General features: G+C 60.8%; 1 protein-coding gene and 1 non-coding gene across 2 annotated transcripts; both read right to left on the bottom strand.

Annotated features, from left to right (window-relative positions):
- Window positions 1-132: 132 nt before the first annotated feature.
- On the bottom strand, window positions 133-4,000 carry DPP7 (dipeptidyl peptidase 7). The gene is made up of 12 exons (XM_003941344.4): window positions 3,706-4,000; window positions 3,461-3,600; window positions 3,209-3,372; window positions 2,651-2,786; window positions 2,497-2,578; window positions 2,248-2,411; window positions 2,058-2,118; window positions 1,513-1,631; window positions 1,272-1,428; window positions 1,094-1,158; window positions 547-617; window positions 133-459 (listed from the first exon to the last, which is right to left on the bottom strand). The coding sequence occupies exons 1-12, from the start codon at window positions 3,950-3,952 to the stop codon at window positions 324-326; spliced, it is 1,542 nt and encodes a 513-aa protein (XP_003941393.1). The 5' UTR covers window positions 3,953-4,000; the 3' UTR covers window positions 133-323.
- A 4,123-nt stretch (window positions 4,001-8,123) lies between these two features.
- On the bottom strand, window positions 8,124-8,227 carry LOC120360730 (U6 spliceosomal RNA). Its single transcript, XR_005577159.1, has one exon. It is a non-coding gene; the product is annotated as a U6 spliceosomal RNA (small nuclear RNA).
- Between the last annotated feature and the right edge of the window lie 5,310 nt (window positions 8,228-13,537).

Genomic DNA, 13,537 nt, shown 5'->3' with positions numbered 1-13,537 from the left:
AGCCTCTGCCTCCACCTTGCTGAACACAGGGCAGGCCCTGACCTCTGCGGGGTGTGCTACCTCCCCAGCCCCGTCTCAAGGGTCTCACTCCCCCAGCCGGTGTGTGGGCCCACAGACAGGAAGGACAGGACATACGTGGCCTCCACACGTTTATTCAGCCCCTTCCCTCTGCCGCCAGCCACCTCTTGAGCAAAGCCCCCATGCTAGGCTGGCCACCGTGGCTGAGCTTCAGGGACCCAGAAAGTGCAGACTTTCTGGGCGGGGGCCGGCCTGCTCCTCACTCCACAGGGAGCCTTGAAACCTGTCCCCCAGTCGCCCTGTGCTCAGAGGCGGAGTCTGGGCCTCCCACGCAGGGCTGGCTGCGGCTCACGCCTGGCTGCCTTTACCCACTCGCCAATGACGGCAGCCTCCAGCTTTCGCGCCTCGACCACGGAGGCAGGGTCTTCCGGGTGGGAGGCTCTGGGGAGCAGCCACAGAGGGGCCCATCAGCCCCAGCCCTCAGCGAGCCTGCCCCGCGCCCACGGGTTGAGCCACCTCCCTGCGCACCTGAGGTCGAGGTGATGCGCTCCCCCCTGGATGGTGACAGCGATGACCGACGTGCTCAGGTTCCTCTGAATCTGTGGTCAGCAGAAAGAACTCCATCAGGTGATGAATGAGGCGATGCCGCCTCCGGGGCCCACGGAGAGAGGAGACGTGAGGGGGTGGAGTCAGGAGTCGGTGCCGTCAAGCAACCAGGGAGAGAACCAGCCAGAGACAGGCGGGAAGGGACCAGCCGGGGGCAAAGCCGGGTGAGATGGGAGCGAGGGACCCACGCCTGTGATCCCGGCACTCTGGAAGGCTGAGAGGTGAGCATCGCTGGAGCCCAAGCTCGAGACCAGCCTGGGCAACATGGTGAGACTGTCTTTACAAAAAAATATATTTTTTAAATTAGCCGGGCCTGGTGGGGCGAGGCTGTGGTCCCAGTTAATGGGAGGCTTGAGCCTGGGTGGCCGAGGCTGCAGTGAGCGCTGTCTGGCCACTGTACTCCAGCCTGGGGACAGAGCAAGATCCCGTCTCAAACACAACTTAAAAACCTAAGGAGGTCAGGACTCACCCCGCCCCCTGCCCAGGGGTCCAGGTTCCCATTGGAGAAGATGATGTTGCTGGCGGCTCTGAGATCTGCAAAGGGCAGAGAAAGTGGTGATGGGGGGCCCCTTGGGGGCTGTGAGCCGTGGGCAGGGGTGCAGAGTGCGGGGCAGAGAGCAGGATGCTGCCTCCCACCCCAGCCTTACCACCCCCCCAGAAGTTGGTCTGCAGCCAATCGGGCCGGGGCCACACGCCCCAGGTGTCCCGGCAGTACTCCCGGCGGAGCTCCTCCGTGAAGGGCAGGTCGGGGAACATATCCGTCATGTTGTTGCTGGCGAGGGTCAGGTTGATCTCGGTGCAGGCCTGCGGGCACCCCACCCAAGTCAGGCCAGCCCATGGCCACCCACACCCCCACACCTGGTAGTCCCAGGCCCTGGCGTCCATAACCTGGTAGTCCCAGGCCCTGGCGTCAGGGCCGGTGCCACAGCCGGTGGGGTCGGCACAGTTGTGGTAGAGACGGTAGATGTCGTAGCAGTGCTCCGAGCCCGAGGCGTTGTAGACCAGCCCTGGGGAGGAGAGGCACTGGGCCCAGTGGCCACACACACACCGTGCGCTCCGGCCACCAACCTGTCCCCCTTGGAAGGGTCCTGCAAGGGATCCGGGACTCTGGGGTCTGTGGGTCCCACTGAGGAAAGCCCTCCAGGCTCGCTACTTGGAGGCTGGGGGGTTCTGTGCTGCCAGCCCTGGGCCTGCCTGTAGAGGGCCCGTCTACTGCCCGGCATTGCCCTCCGTGCCTGGGGACCCTAGAGACCCCTTAGCAGCACCCACTAAGCTGGGCCTGGCTATGGCCACCGCCTCCCCCAAGACTGCTGGGAAGGCTGTGCTGCCCAGCCCACCTCGGCCCTGGGGCAGGAGGCAGAGCTCCCGCTGGGCTGCAGCCCCTCGCCCCACCCGGCACCCACACTTGCCCATCTGGGGCAGGGGAAGGGCACCTGTTAGCGCACGTAGCCCCACGATCCTCTGGGCCTCACTCAGCAGCCGGTCACAGCCCACCTGGGGTACAGGGGCAACTGCACTCAGTGGGGTCCCCTCCACCAGCTCCACCTCCCTGGCTCTCAGGACGAGGGTCCAACTGCAGGCCACCAGCCTTGGGACGCTCCAGCGACCGGGGAGGCGCCTCACCTTGACAGGGTTGGCAGGGAGGGGACCCAGGAAGTCGGTGGGGTAGGGGTAGTCCATCATGGCCAGCACAGTGAAGGCGTTGCGGGCAAACACGAAGAGCTGGGTCAGGTCCTTCTCCAACAGTGGCTGGCAGGTGCCGAACTCCCAGCTGACTTTGTCGTAGGCTGCAGGGATGTGGGCAGGGGCTCAGACTTGGGTGCAGCTGGCCCTGGGGCGGGTCAGGTGGTGCGGGGCGGAGAGCGGCCTCACCTCCCTGTAGGAACAAGTCCTTGATCTGCCGGAACGCTTCCCGCACCGCCTGGGTGCATTTGGGACCCTGGTCCTCAAAGTCCTGGGGGAAAGAGAGTGAGCTCGCTGCAGCCGCTGTCCCTCAGGGGCCTGGAGGACCCCAAGCCTCACTCACCGCCGTGACATCCCGGAAGAACTGGGTGGAGTCGCCGAGCCCTGCCACGGCTAGGATGGGCGCACTGGCTGCCAGCGCCCCGGCCACCAGGTGGGGGTACTTCATCCTCAGGTAGGCGCTGAGCATGCCCCCATAACTGCGCGAGGGGTACAGGGTTAGGGCTGCTGCCCCCAACACCCACTTCCCCTCTCCATCCTCAGGGGCCCACAGGCACCACCACATGGAGGACCTGACACTTCCAAAGACCCACAGATTCCCACCCTGGGCCTGGGGCAGGTGTGGCCCTCACTGGGAAAGGCCACCGTGTGGCCAACACATTGCAGCTGAGCCGGTGGCTGGGAGGACAGAGTGAGTGGGAGGGCTTCCTGGAGGAGGCAACACTGAGTCTGGAGCCGCCGTCCGAGGCCTTCGGAAAAGGCAGCGGTGGGAGTCAGAGCGGAGAGGCCGGGCCAGCGCGCAGCCACCGCTGCAGACAGGGTGGGGCGAGGGGCGCTGGGCTGGGGGTGCTGGGTGGGGGCAGGGGAGGGTGGGGGTGCGGAGGCCGGGGAAGGCGACCACCTGCCACCGAAGGCGATGGCGGGGACGTCCTGGGCCCCGAGGTCGCGCCGTAGCGCGCGGAGCAGCTCTGCGAAGTCGGCCAGGGCCTGCTCCACCGTCAGCAGCCCCGTGTGTCCGCGCTGCGTGGACCGCTCGCCGAATGGCAGCGACTTCCCGTAGTAGCGCTGAGGGGGTGGGAGGACGCACTGCTGAGCCCGGCCCCGCGACCCCGCCCGCGACAGACCCCCGCCCGCGACCCCGCCGGGCACCCACGTGCTCCGCGAAGACCAGTAGAGCCCCCTGCTCGGCCGCCAGCTCCGCGATGAAGCCCGAGTTGTTGGCGAAGTTCCACACGTCGCCCTCGTTCCCGGTGTAGAAGAAGATGGGCCCCTCGCCCCGGATCCAGAACTTGTCTGTGGGGAGGGTGGGTGAGGCCGGGGGGCCGGGGACTTGGGGGCCGGGGAGATGGGGGGCTGGGGTCGGAGGGTGGGGACCTGGGGGCGGGGCCGAGGTCTCACCCGACACCAGGACGCGCTGGGGGAAGGTCTTGTTGCCGAGGCGCTCGAAGTTGAAGTGGTCCAGACGCTGCTGGAAGTAGCGCTCCTGGAAGCCGGGGTCCGGGGCCCTGCGGACCTCAGAGGCGGGGCCGGAGCCGGGGAAGGGGCCTGGGATGGGGCCGGGGGCACCGCCGCACTCACCCCTCGCCCGGAGGCCGTGCAGCCCGAGCGCCAGCAGCAGGACCGCGGCCCAGGGAGCAGAGCCCATGTCGCCTTCCGCGGGCGCCTGTCAGGTGGGCGGGATCACGGGGCCGCGCTCCTCCCTCCAGGCCCCACGTGATCCCGGCGCCCGCGGTCCCCAGGGAGACGGGCGCCGCGCTGTGGGCCGTGCGCCCCAACACCCTGCCCCGTGGCCGCCGCCCAGAGGTCCCTCCCGAGCACTGCTCGAGGAAGCCGGCAGCCCCTGGGGGTCTGGGTCCCTGGGCCACCTCGCTGGCTCGTCCTCCCACCGCGGCCCCACCCGGAGCTGCCTCAGGGCGCGTGCCTGTTGAGCCCCGCCAAGCCTCCCCGCGCTCCGGGCCGGTGTCCCACTCGAAGGCAGGGCCAGGAAAGGGGTGAGCGTTCTGCTGCACCTGACGGCCTTGGGGAGATGGGGTTCCTGGGGGTCCCAAACAGTGATGGCGCCTGAAGAAAGGGACCCAGTGTTTGTCCAAGCGACAGCAGGGGCTGGGCGGGTGGGGGGACGGGGCCTGGGATCGGGCAGGGGTGTGGGGTGCTCCCGGAGGGTCTCGGCAGGGTCAGAATGTGGCCATGTGGCTCCTAAGATTCAGGAATTGCTACCTGTTTTTCCGCCTGGCACCAACACAGCCCTGCAGGGACAAGGCGGTACCAGAGGCCTCTGCTGGGAGCTGGGGCCCCCTCACTGAGGAGCACCCAGAGGACGGAGGAAGTCACCTTTCCTGTGTCCAGTCCAGGGCGTGGGTGAGGGGCCACACAGGTGGGTGCTAGACCAGCCACGTGGAGTCCTGCTGGGGATGGACATGAGCTGCTCGCCAGGCCCGGGTCAGGTGCAGGGGCAGCTCAGCCGCAGATGGAAGGGGAGTGATCCTGTCTGTCTCCCAAGACTGCCCCCGGCCAGCATGACCCTGCCCTGCCCATCCTGGGCTGAGTGGGGAAGACCAGCCACTTCCACAGCCACTCACGCCATGCCCCCCCGGTGCCTCACACAGAGGCACCCCCACGGTGGGTGACTGGTGGCTGGGGCCCTCAGCATGGTGGCAGTGACCGTCATGTCACACCACATCAGGAGGTCATCCAGGGCCACACAGCATCCCCACCACCGTCCTCATATCCCACCCTGTCCCATGCCCACACAGCGCCTGGGGCTGCCTGCTGGGGCCCCCACAGGAGAGGGGTGAGGACAAGCAGCAGCCCTCCTTGGATGTGTGGGCACCTTGGGTAGCCAGAACTCCACCGGCACCCGTCACCCAGGACTGCAGCCCTGGAGATGCCAGCAAGGCTGAGAGCAGGGAGGCGGCTCCCCAAACACACCAGGGCCTGGAGACGCCCCCGCATGTGACCACACGCAGGCACGCAGGCTTGGCTTGGCCCACAGAAGGGCCAGAGCCCCGGGGAGGGGTGCAGGGGCAGGGCTTTCAAGGAAGCCATGTCCCCTCCTGTCCACAGCCCAGGCCTTGATGTCACTCTGGGCAGCAGCCAGGGCCTCCCAAGCTGGGGAGGGTGGGCACGGGGCCAGCCAGCACAGCTCTGCAGGGAGTGAAGATGGCCACAGCCCCCTGCCCACATCCCTGGACACCCCACACCCCACCGCACACAGAGGCCAGGCAGGCACCCTAGGGAAGGTGGATGGGTGGGGCTGGCAGATGGGCCAGGCACACGGGCAGGCAGACCCCTGGCATGGCCACCTGACATGTTGAGGGGCACAGCTCCTGTGGGGCACCCCCCCAGGTCTGCATTGCCAGCACCCTTGTCAGCCTGTACAGGGCACAGTAGGTCACTAGGGGCAAGTGGGCTGAGGCCAGTCATTCCTGTGCAGATACAGGGCTCTTGGGGGGCCTCTCTGCCCACCCTGGAGAGGGACAGATGGGCAGGCCAGCTGCAGAGCCACCAGCTGAGGAGGTGAGAGGTCCCTAGGCAGGGGACTCCCAGGAGTCCGGCCAGCGAGGGCGAGGCTGCTGAGCCCAAACCCTCCCCAAGGCCACCTGCCTCCACCAGACCATCCGGCAGCTCCTCCACACACTGATTCCTGCTGGGACCACCCATCCCACTCTCCACGGCTCACAGACTGGGGGCCATGCCTGGCCATGCCTGGCCATGCCTGCCATCTGTGCTGCCCCTCAGACCGACAGGCTGCAGGCGGGCGGCTGGCAGGCGGCTTTGGTGCCTGTGGCCATAACCTGCTGTGTCTGCACTGAGGGTGGTGCTGGTCTTCGCTGAATTGTACATAATATAAAATTTACCACTAACCACTTTGATGTGTGAGGTTCGGTGGCATCAAGTACTTTCACAACACTGCGCTGAAATCACAATTTCCCAAACCACCTCATCACCGCAACAGAAGCTGTAGCCACTAAACAGTGACCCCCCAGCCCCTGGACCCACCACGTTATCATTCGTCTCTGTGGCTCTGCCCACTCCAGCTATGTCATATCAGTGGAATCCTACAGGATTTTATCCCCCCATTTTTTTTTTCCTGGTGACAGTCCTGCTCTGTCACCCAGGCTGGAGTGCAGTGGCGCGGTCTGCCATCTCTGCCTCCTGGGTTCAAATGTTTTCCTGCCCCAGCCTCTGGAGTAGCTGGGATTATAGACACCCACCACCACACCCAGCCCATTTTTGTTTTTTTGGGTTTCTTTCCCCCGAGACAGAGTCTCGCTCTGTCACCCAGGCTACAATGCAGTGGCGCGATCTCGGCTCACAGTAACCTCCACCTCCCGGGCTGAAGCAATTCTCCTGCCCCGGCGTCCCGAGTAGCTGGGATTACAGGCACACACCACCACGCCCAGGTATTTTTTGTATCTTTAGTAGAGAAGGGCTTTCACCATGTTGGCCAGGCTGGTCTCAAACTCCTGACCTCAGGTTATCTGCCCGCCTTGGCTTCCCAAAGTGCTGGGATTTCAGGCGTGAGCCACCTCGCCCGAACTTTCAGCCACTGTGAATACTGATACAATGAACGTGGGTGTGAAAGCCACTGTCTGAGTCTCTGCTTTCAACTCCTTTGTATTTCCAGAAACAAATTTTGGGGATAAGATCTATGCCAGTTTACCTCCCTGCCAACGGTGCACAGGAGCTCCGGCCTCTCCACATCCTCAGCGACACGCACCACGTTCTGCTCTTTGGGTAGCAGCCCTCCTAACCAGAGAGGTGGTCTCCCTCAGTGGTTTTGATCTGCCTCTCCCTAACCATCAGTGATGTTGAACCCTTTTCCTGTGTTGACTGGCCATTTGTGTGTCTTCTCTGGAGAAATAATGCCTATCAGAGCCTTCGCCCATTTTTTAATTAGGTTGCTTTTGAGTTTCATTGTTTTTAAAAATCATCTGGATCTTAACCCTTTGTGATTGGCAAATCTTTTCTCCCGTTCTGTGGGTTTTTTATTCTGCTGACGCTGCCCTTTGATATGCAAACGTTATTCCGGTGACGTCCAGTTCATCCGTCTCTTTTGCTGCCTGTACTTTTGGTCTATGCTTTTTTTTCTCAAGGGTTTTATAGTTTTAACTTTTTTTGTTTTGGGTTTTTTTTTGAGACAGTCTCACTCTGTCACCCAGGCTGTAGTGCAGTGGTGCCATCTGGGCTCACTGCAACCTCCACCTCCTGGGTTCAAGTGATTCTCCTGCCTCAGCCTGCTGAGTAGCTGGGATTACAGGAGCCTGCCACCACACATAGCTAATTTTTGTATTTTTAATAGACGAGGTTTCACCATCCTGACCAGGCTGGTCTCAGGTCTCAAACTCCTGACCTCAAGTTATCAGCTCGCCTCAGCCTCCCAAAGTGCTGGGATTACAGGTGTGAGCCACCGTGCCCAGCCAGTTTTATATATATCTATATCTATCTATCTATCTATCTATCTCTCTCTCTCTCTATATATATATATATATATATTTTTTTTTTTTTTTTTTTTTTTTGAGACAGTGTCACTGTCACCTAGGCTGGAGTGCAGTGGCGCAATCTTGGCTCACTGCCACCTCTGCCTCCTGAGTTTAAGCAATTCTCCTGCCTCAGTCTCCGGAGTAGCTGGGACTACAGGCGTGCGCCACCACACCCAGTTAATTTCTTTGTATTTTTTAGCAGAGACAGGGTTTCACCATGTTGGCCAGGATGGTCTTGATCTCCTGACCTTGTGATCCACCTGTCTCGGCCTCCCAAAGTGCTGGGATTACAGTTGTGAGCCATTGCGCCCAGCCAACTTTTTTTAAATTAAAAAATACCTGGAACGCTTCACCAATTTGCGTGTCATTCTTGCGCAGGGGCTGTGCTAATCTCTGTATTGTTCTGATTTTAGTCTACATGAGGCCGAGGTGAGCACGGTCTGGCTCTTACGTTTCGGTCACTGATCCATTTTGAGTTGATTTTGGTGGATAGTGTGAGGTAGCAGCCCAGCCTCATTGCCTGTGAATATCCAGTTTTCCCAGCACCATGTGTTGAAGAGGTTAGTTTTTTGTTTTGTTTTTTTCCCAAGACAGGCTCTTGCTCTGGAATGCCGTGGTTCAGTTTGCTCCCTGCAGCCTCTGCCTCCCAGGCTCAAATTCTCCTGCCTCAGTCTCCGGAGTAGCTGGGACTACAGGTGTGCACCACCTTGCCTGGCTTTTTTTTTTTTTTTTTTTTTGAGACAGAGTTTCACTCGTTTTGCCCAGGCTGGAGTGCAATGGTGTGATCTCGGCTCACTGCAACCTCCCCCACCCGGGTTCAAAGATTCTCCTGCCTCAGCCTCCCGAGTAGCTGGGACTATACTCATGTGCTACCACGCCCAAGTGATTTTTGTATTTTTAGTAGAGAAGGGGTTTCACCATGTTGGCCAGGATGGTCTCAAACTTCTGACCTCAGGTGATCTGTCCACCTCGGCCTCCCAAAGTGCTGGGATTTGAGGCGTGGGCTGCCGCCCCTGACCACCTTCTGCTAGCTTTGGATTTTGTTTGCTCTTCTAGTTTGTCAATATTTAAATCTAGGTCACTGATTTGAGATCTTCCTTCTCTTTTAACGTAGGTATTTGTTACATCCTGGCCAAACCTTTTGGAGTAACCCCAGAAAGGAGCGGCAGAGGCATTCCCACAGTGGAGTGCCCCAAACCAGACAGGGCAGGGTGGCACCAAACACCAGGGTGACCCGCCCGAGCATTTACTAGGGGAACTTACGGAGGGTTGCAGCATCCCACAGCAGGCAGACAGGTCCTACACGGCACACCCACAGTGCGGGTCAGGATATGGCCTTTATAGAAGGTTTAGGAAATTTGCTTCTAGCCAGGGCTGGTTTCTTTCAGTTTCCAACAAAATAAACACGCTTCTTTGTGCCCCAGGGAAAAAACATACAGCTGGCCAGGTCACAGAGCGGTCAGGGCACCCTACGTTTCTGTCAGGACAAGAGAAAAAGCAAGTAGAACTGGGGACCCTACGGTGTTTTCTGGTGTTAGATGGGTAATGTGCTGCCTTCGTAAGAAGGTCTGGGGCAGGCTCATCTCACAGGAGTGTGAAACCAAACCAAAAGAATCAGTGTTCACAGTTAATTTTCACCTGAGCATAACCTTTGCTTCATCACATACATTCTGGTAGTTTCTCTTCTCATTTTCATTTGTATTTCCTATCTCCCCTTGTAAGTTCTTCTTTGATCCACTGGTTAAGAGTGTTTTTTATTTATTTATTTATTTTGAGACTGAGTTTCGCTCTTGTCCAGGCTGGAGTGCAATGGTGCAATCTTGGCTCACTGCAACCTCCACCTCCTGGGTTCAAGCAATCTCCTGCTCAGCCTCCCGAGTAGCTGGGATTACAGATGTCCACCACCACACCCAGCTAATTTTGCATTTTTAGTAGAGTTGGGGATTCTCCTTGTTGGTCAGGCTGGTGACGAACTCCCGACCTCAGGTGATCCCCTCGCCTCGGCCTCCCGAAGTGCTGGGATCACGGGAGTGAGCCACCACACCTGGCCTAAGAGTGTGTTGTGTGATTCCCACATCTTTGCAAATGTTCTAGCTTTTCCTGTTACTCATTTCCAATGTCACTCCATTGTGGCTGAAAACATACTCTGATGAATGGGCAGACTCACGTCTATAATCCTGGTGCCTTGGGAGGCCCAGGTCGGAGGCTCATTGGAGGAAAGGAGTTCAGGACCCACCTGGGCCACATATGGGGATCTCATCTCCACAGAAAACTTTAAAATTAGCCAGGTGTGTTGGTGTGCACCTGTAGTCCTAGCTACTTGGGAGGCTGAGGTGAGAGGATCACTTGAGCGCAGGAAGGAGTTCAAGGCTACAGTGAGCTATGGATCATGCCACTGCACTGCAGCCCGGGAGGCGGACACACACATACATGAGTGTACACACACATGTATATACATATCATAATACACCATATCGTGCTGACACTGGAGTCAGCACCACCCTGGTGTTCTCAGAGGCATCAGGGATTTGGCTGTTCTTCCTGAACCAAACCTTCACTGACAGGACATTTTCCTGCTTCTCCGGCAGCCTCCTGACCCCCTCCCAGTCTCCACTGCCCCTGCCCTCCTCCCTGACCCCGATCTTCTCAGCCAGGTGGCGCCCAGGACTAGGCTGGCCCCTTCCTCCAACCTTTGCAGACTACACAAACCATCCATACCTAGGCCTAAACCCTGTCTCCCCTGGCAGACTCTGATCCTGGCACACCCTGCCCACCACGGTCTCCATGGTGCCTCCCAGGCATCTCACACTGGGCAGATCCAAAACGGAGCTCAGTGGTGGCCCCTCCACCAGGTACCCACCCTCCCTCTTCCAGCCCTCAGCTTTTCCCATGGCCAGGCAGCTCTTCTGGCCTCCTGCCTGCACTGCGTCTCCACCTGCAGCCAGAGCAGTTTCAGAGTAAACATCTCTCTCAGACATGCAGTCCACGCCAAAATCTTCCTGCGTACATCAACTGAAAACTCCAGTGCTGCCTCCAGGACCACGGCTGGACTGAGCCAGCCCCCGCCCCGCTCCCAGCCCTGGGAATTTCACCTTCCCGAGTATGCCAAGGTCCCCCTTGCCTCAGGCAGTTTCACTCGGGCTCAAGTCGGCCTCTCCTCACCCTGCCCGGTGCCAGCAGCTTCTCAGCTCTCAGATCTTGCCCTCAGTGCCACGGCCTCCCCTGGGCACTCAGATCCAGCCACTGCTCTTCCCCAGCGCCCTGCTCTTTTCCACACAGGAAGTACCCCATGTGCCAGCTGCCCCTGCCTGTCTGCGGCTGGTTTCTCACCAGCCTCTCCTACCAGTCAGTTTTATTCATCTCTGCAGAGTCAGAACTAAAACGGGAACCGGCTACGGTTGGTGTTCAAGGAGAATGAAGTAAAGAATATGCCTGTTTCTTCTAAGCCAAAGATATAGGTCGTGCCGCCAGAGACAGACTCAAAAGGGTCTCAGACAGGCCTGATCTGAGAGTCTCAGCTGAATTTCAGTGACTCTCCAACTGAGAGTCTATAACACCCCTCAGCCAAAGACCACTGCAAACACGCCCAGAGTTAAAACAAGTTGGGTCTTTTACTCTATGCAGTGTGTACAAACAGACCGGGCGGGGACGCTGAGGTGTCTCAGCAACGGGGTGATGGAGGAAGCTACTACAGGATTTCACCTGCAGTTGGGTGATTTGGGAGATGATCTAAGGCCGGAGGTTTTGGTTCGAGATTAGACGCACGCTGAAGCCAAGAGGTCGAGGCTGCCGTGAGCTGTGATGGCCAGTGCACTCCAGCCTGGGAGAGAGGGAGACCTTGCCTCAAAAACATAAAAATAAAAGATTAGACACCGTGAGAAGGCAGAGAGCAATTCTCAGCTATGTTCGCTGCAAGTGTCAGGGTGAGCTGTGCGTTCCCTGCTCCGAGTCAAGAAAAGGTCTCGGTTCATCTCACTCTCCCGTGGTGTCTGCGTGGCACTTCACGCCGCACAGAACATCGATCGCCTGCCTCCGAGGGTCACACCAGGCCGCAGTGACGCGCCAGGGGCCGCTCGCTTTCTCAGGAGCAACAGCTCCAGGGGTTTCCGCCGAGAGGGACCGCGGACCGGGCCAGGACCTTGCAGAAAAGAGAAAGAAACCCAGACAACCTGCTGGGGCTCCGGTCCCTCCTCCCGCCACTGCCCCGCGAAATTCGGGCCGCTGAGATCGCTGCAGGAGAGTCGACCAAGGCTGCCCCGGCTCGGAACCCGTATTTGCCCTTTTTTGCTGGGAAGGGGTGGAGAGGGCGGCGCTGGGGGAGTCGTGTCCGCCCGCCCAGGCCCCGCTCCGAGCCGCAGGCCGGGAGGGCGGCGAGCGCAGCGGCCCTCACCCTCCAGCACCAGCGCCGCCGGCAGCTCTAGCGGGTGCCGTAGCCCTGGCCCAAGCTCAGCGTCACCGAAATGAAGTCCGGATGCGGCGGCTGCGGCAGCGGATGCGCAGAAGGGGGCCTCGAGGAACCGCCGGCGGCGTCCGGAGACCCGGCCCTAAAACACACCGCGCGCCCCGCCTCTCGGATATGCGTGGGCAGCCATGGCGGCGCACAGTCGCCCGCCGTGTACGCAGCGCGCACGCGTACGCAATGCGTCTCCACGCACAACCTACTGCGCCTGCGCCGAGCGCTTGCGGCTGCGTCGCCTGCGTCCACCCCCGGTGCGCGGTAGCCCGGGCAGCAGGGCGGGCCTTGGCTCTGCCTGGGGTGCGGTCGCTGCCTGGGGCTCTGGGGCCGTCCGCCGCGCGCTGCTGGAGTTGGGCTCCTCTCGCCTACTGTCGTCTGGCGGCCCCGGCTCTGCACGCGCCGTCGCGGGGAGGCGCAGACACCCGAGACCCGGGGAGCGGGGCGGGGGGTGTCGGGCGGCGCCGCCATGTTGGCAGGGAGCCCCCGCGCTCAGCGCCTGGGTTCCGCGGCGCGGGTGTGGAGCTGGGCCGCCCTTGGGCGCCGTCCTTGGCCGGGGGCCACCCTGGTCGCGGGGTCACAAGGAAGGAGCCCAAGGCCTCATCCAGGTGGGGGCCGAAGGAAGGACCGAACCCTCCCGAGGTCGCGGACCCCGCAGGGCGGGGCGAAACTGGGCGGCACCCGGGCTGGGGTGGCCGCTCCGCCGCGGCTCGAGCGAGGCACCTGGGCAGGGGCCGAGCGAGCGGGCCGCTGGACCCACAGTCCACGCGCCATAGACGGGTCGGGGCTTTCAGACCCGGCTCCGGCCCTCGAACCCGGCAGCCTTGGAGGTGAGCTCGAGATGACTGCGCTTCCTGCGCGCGTTGTCCTCCGCCAGAACGCCCAAAACAGCAAAGCGGCCTCCGTGGCCGCCCGAGGCCCTCCCTGCCTGGGTTCTCCTCTGCCAAGCCTCGGCCCCGCCCTTCCCTCATTCTCTCCTGGACTGGCTACCCGCTGCCCCTTGGGCGAGTCAGCTGCGTCCCACGGTCCTGGCTGTGGCATTTCTGGGTGTCCGGAGGGCTCCCTGCCAGCAACGCCTCATGCCTGTAATCCCAGCACTTTGGGAGGTCCAGGCAGGTGGATCACTTGAGGTCAGGGGTTCAAGACCAGCCTGGCTAACATAGTGAAACTCCGTCTCTACTGAAAATACACACAGAAAAATTAGCTGGCCATGGTGGCTGATGCTGTCATCTTGAGACCAGACATCTCACCATATAAATGATGAGTCACGGTGCTTTCTATGCAGTCCTCTCAG

The sequence above is a fragment of the Saimiri boliviensis genome, chromosome 2 (genome assembly GCF_048565385.1).
Source record: "Saimiri boliviensis isolate mSaiBol1 chromosome 2, mSaiBol1.pri, whole genome shotgun sequence".
Classification (NCBI taxonomy): Eukaryota; Metazoa; Chordata; class Mammalia; order Primates; family Cebidae; genus Saimiri; species Saimiri boliviensis.
The sequence above is the reverse complement of the archived record's forward strand: the minus strand, read 5'-3'. Positions and strand labels throughout refer to the sequence as shown.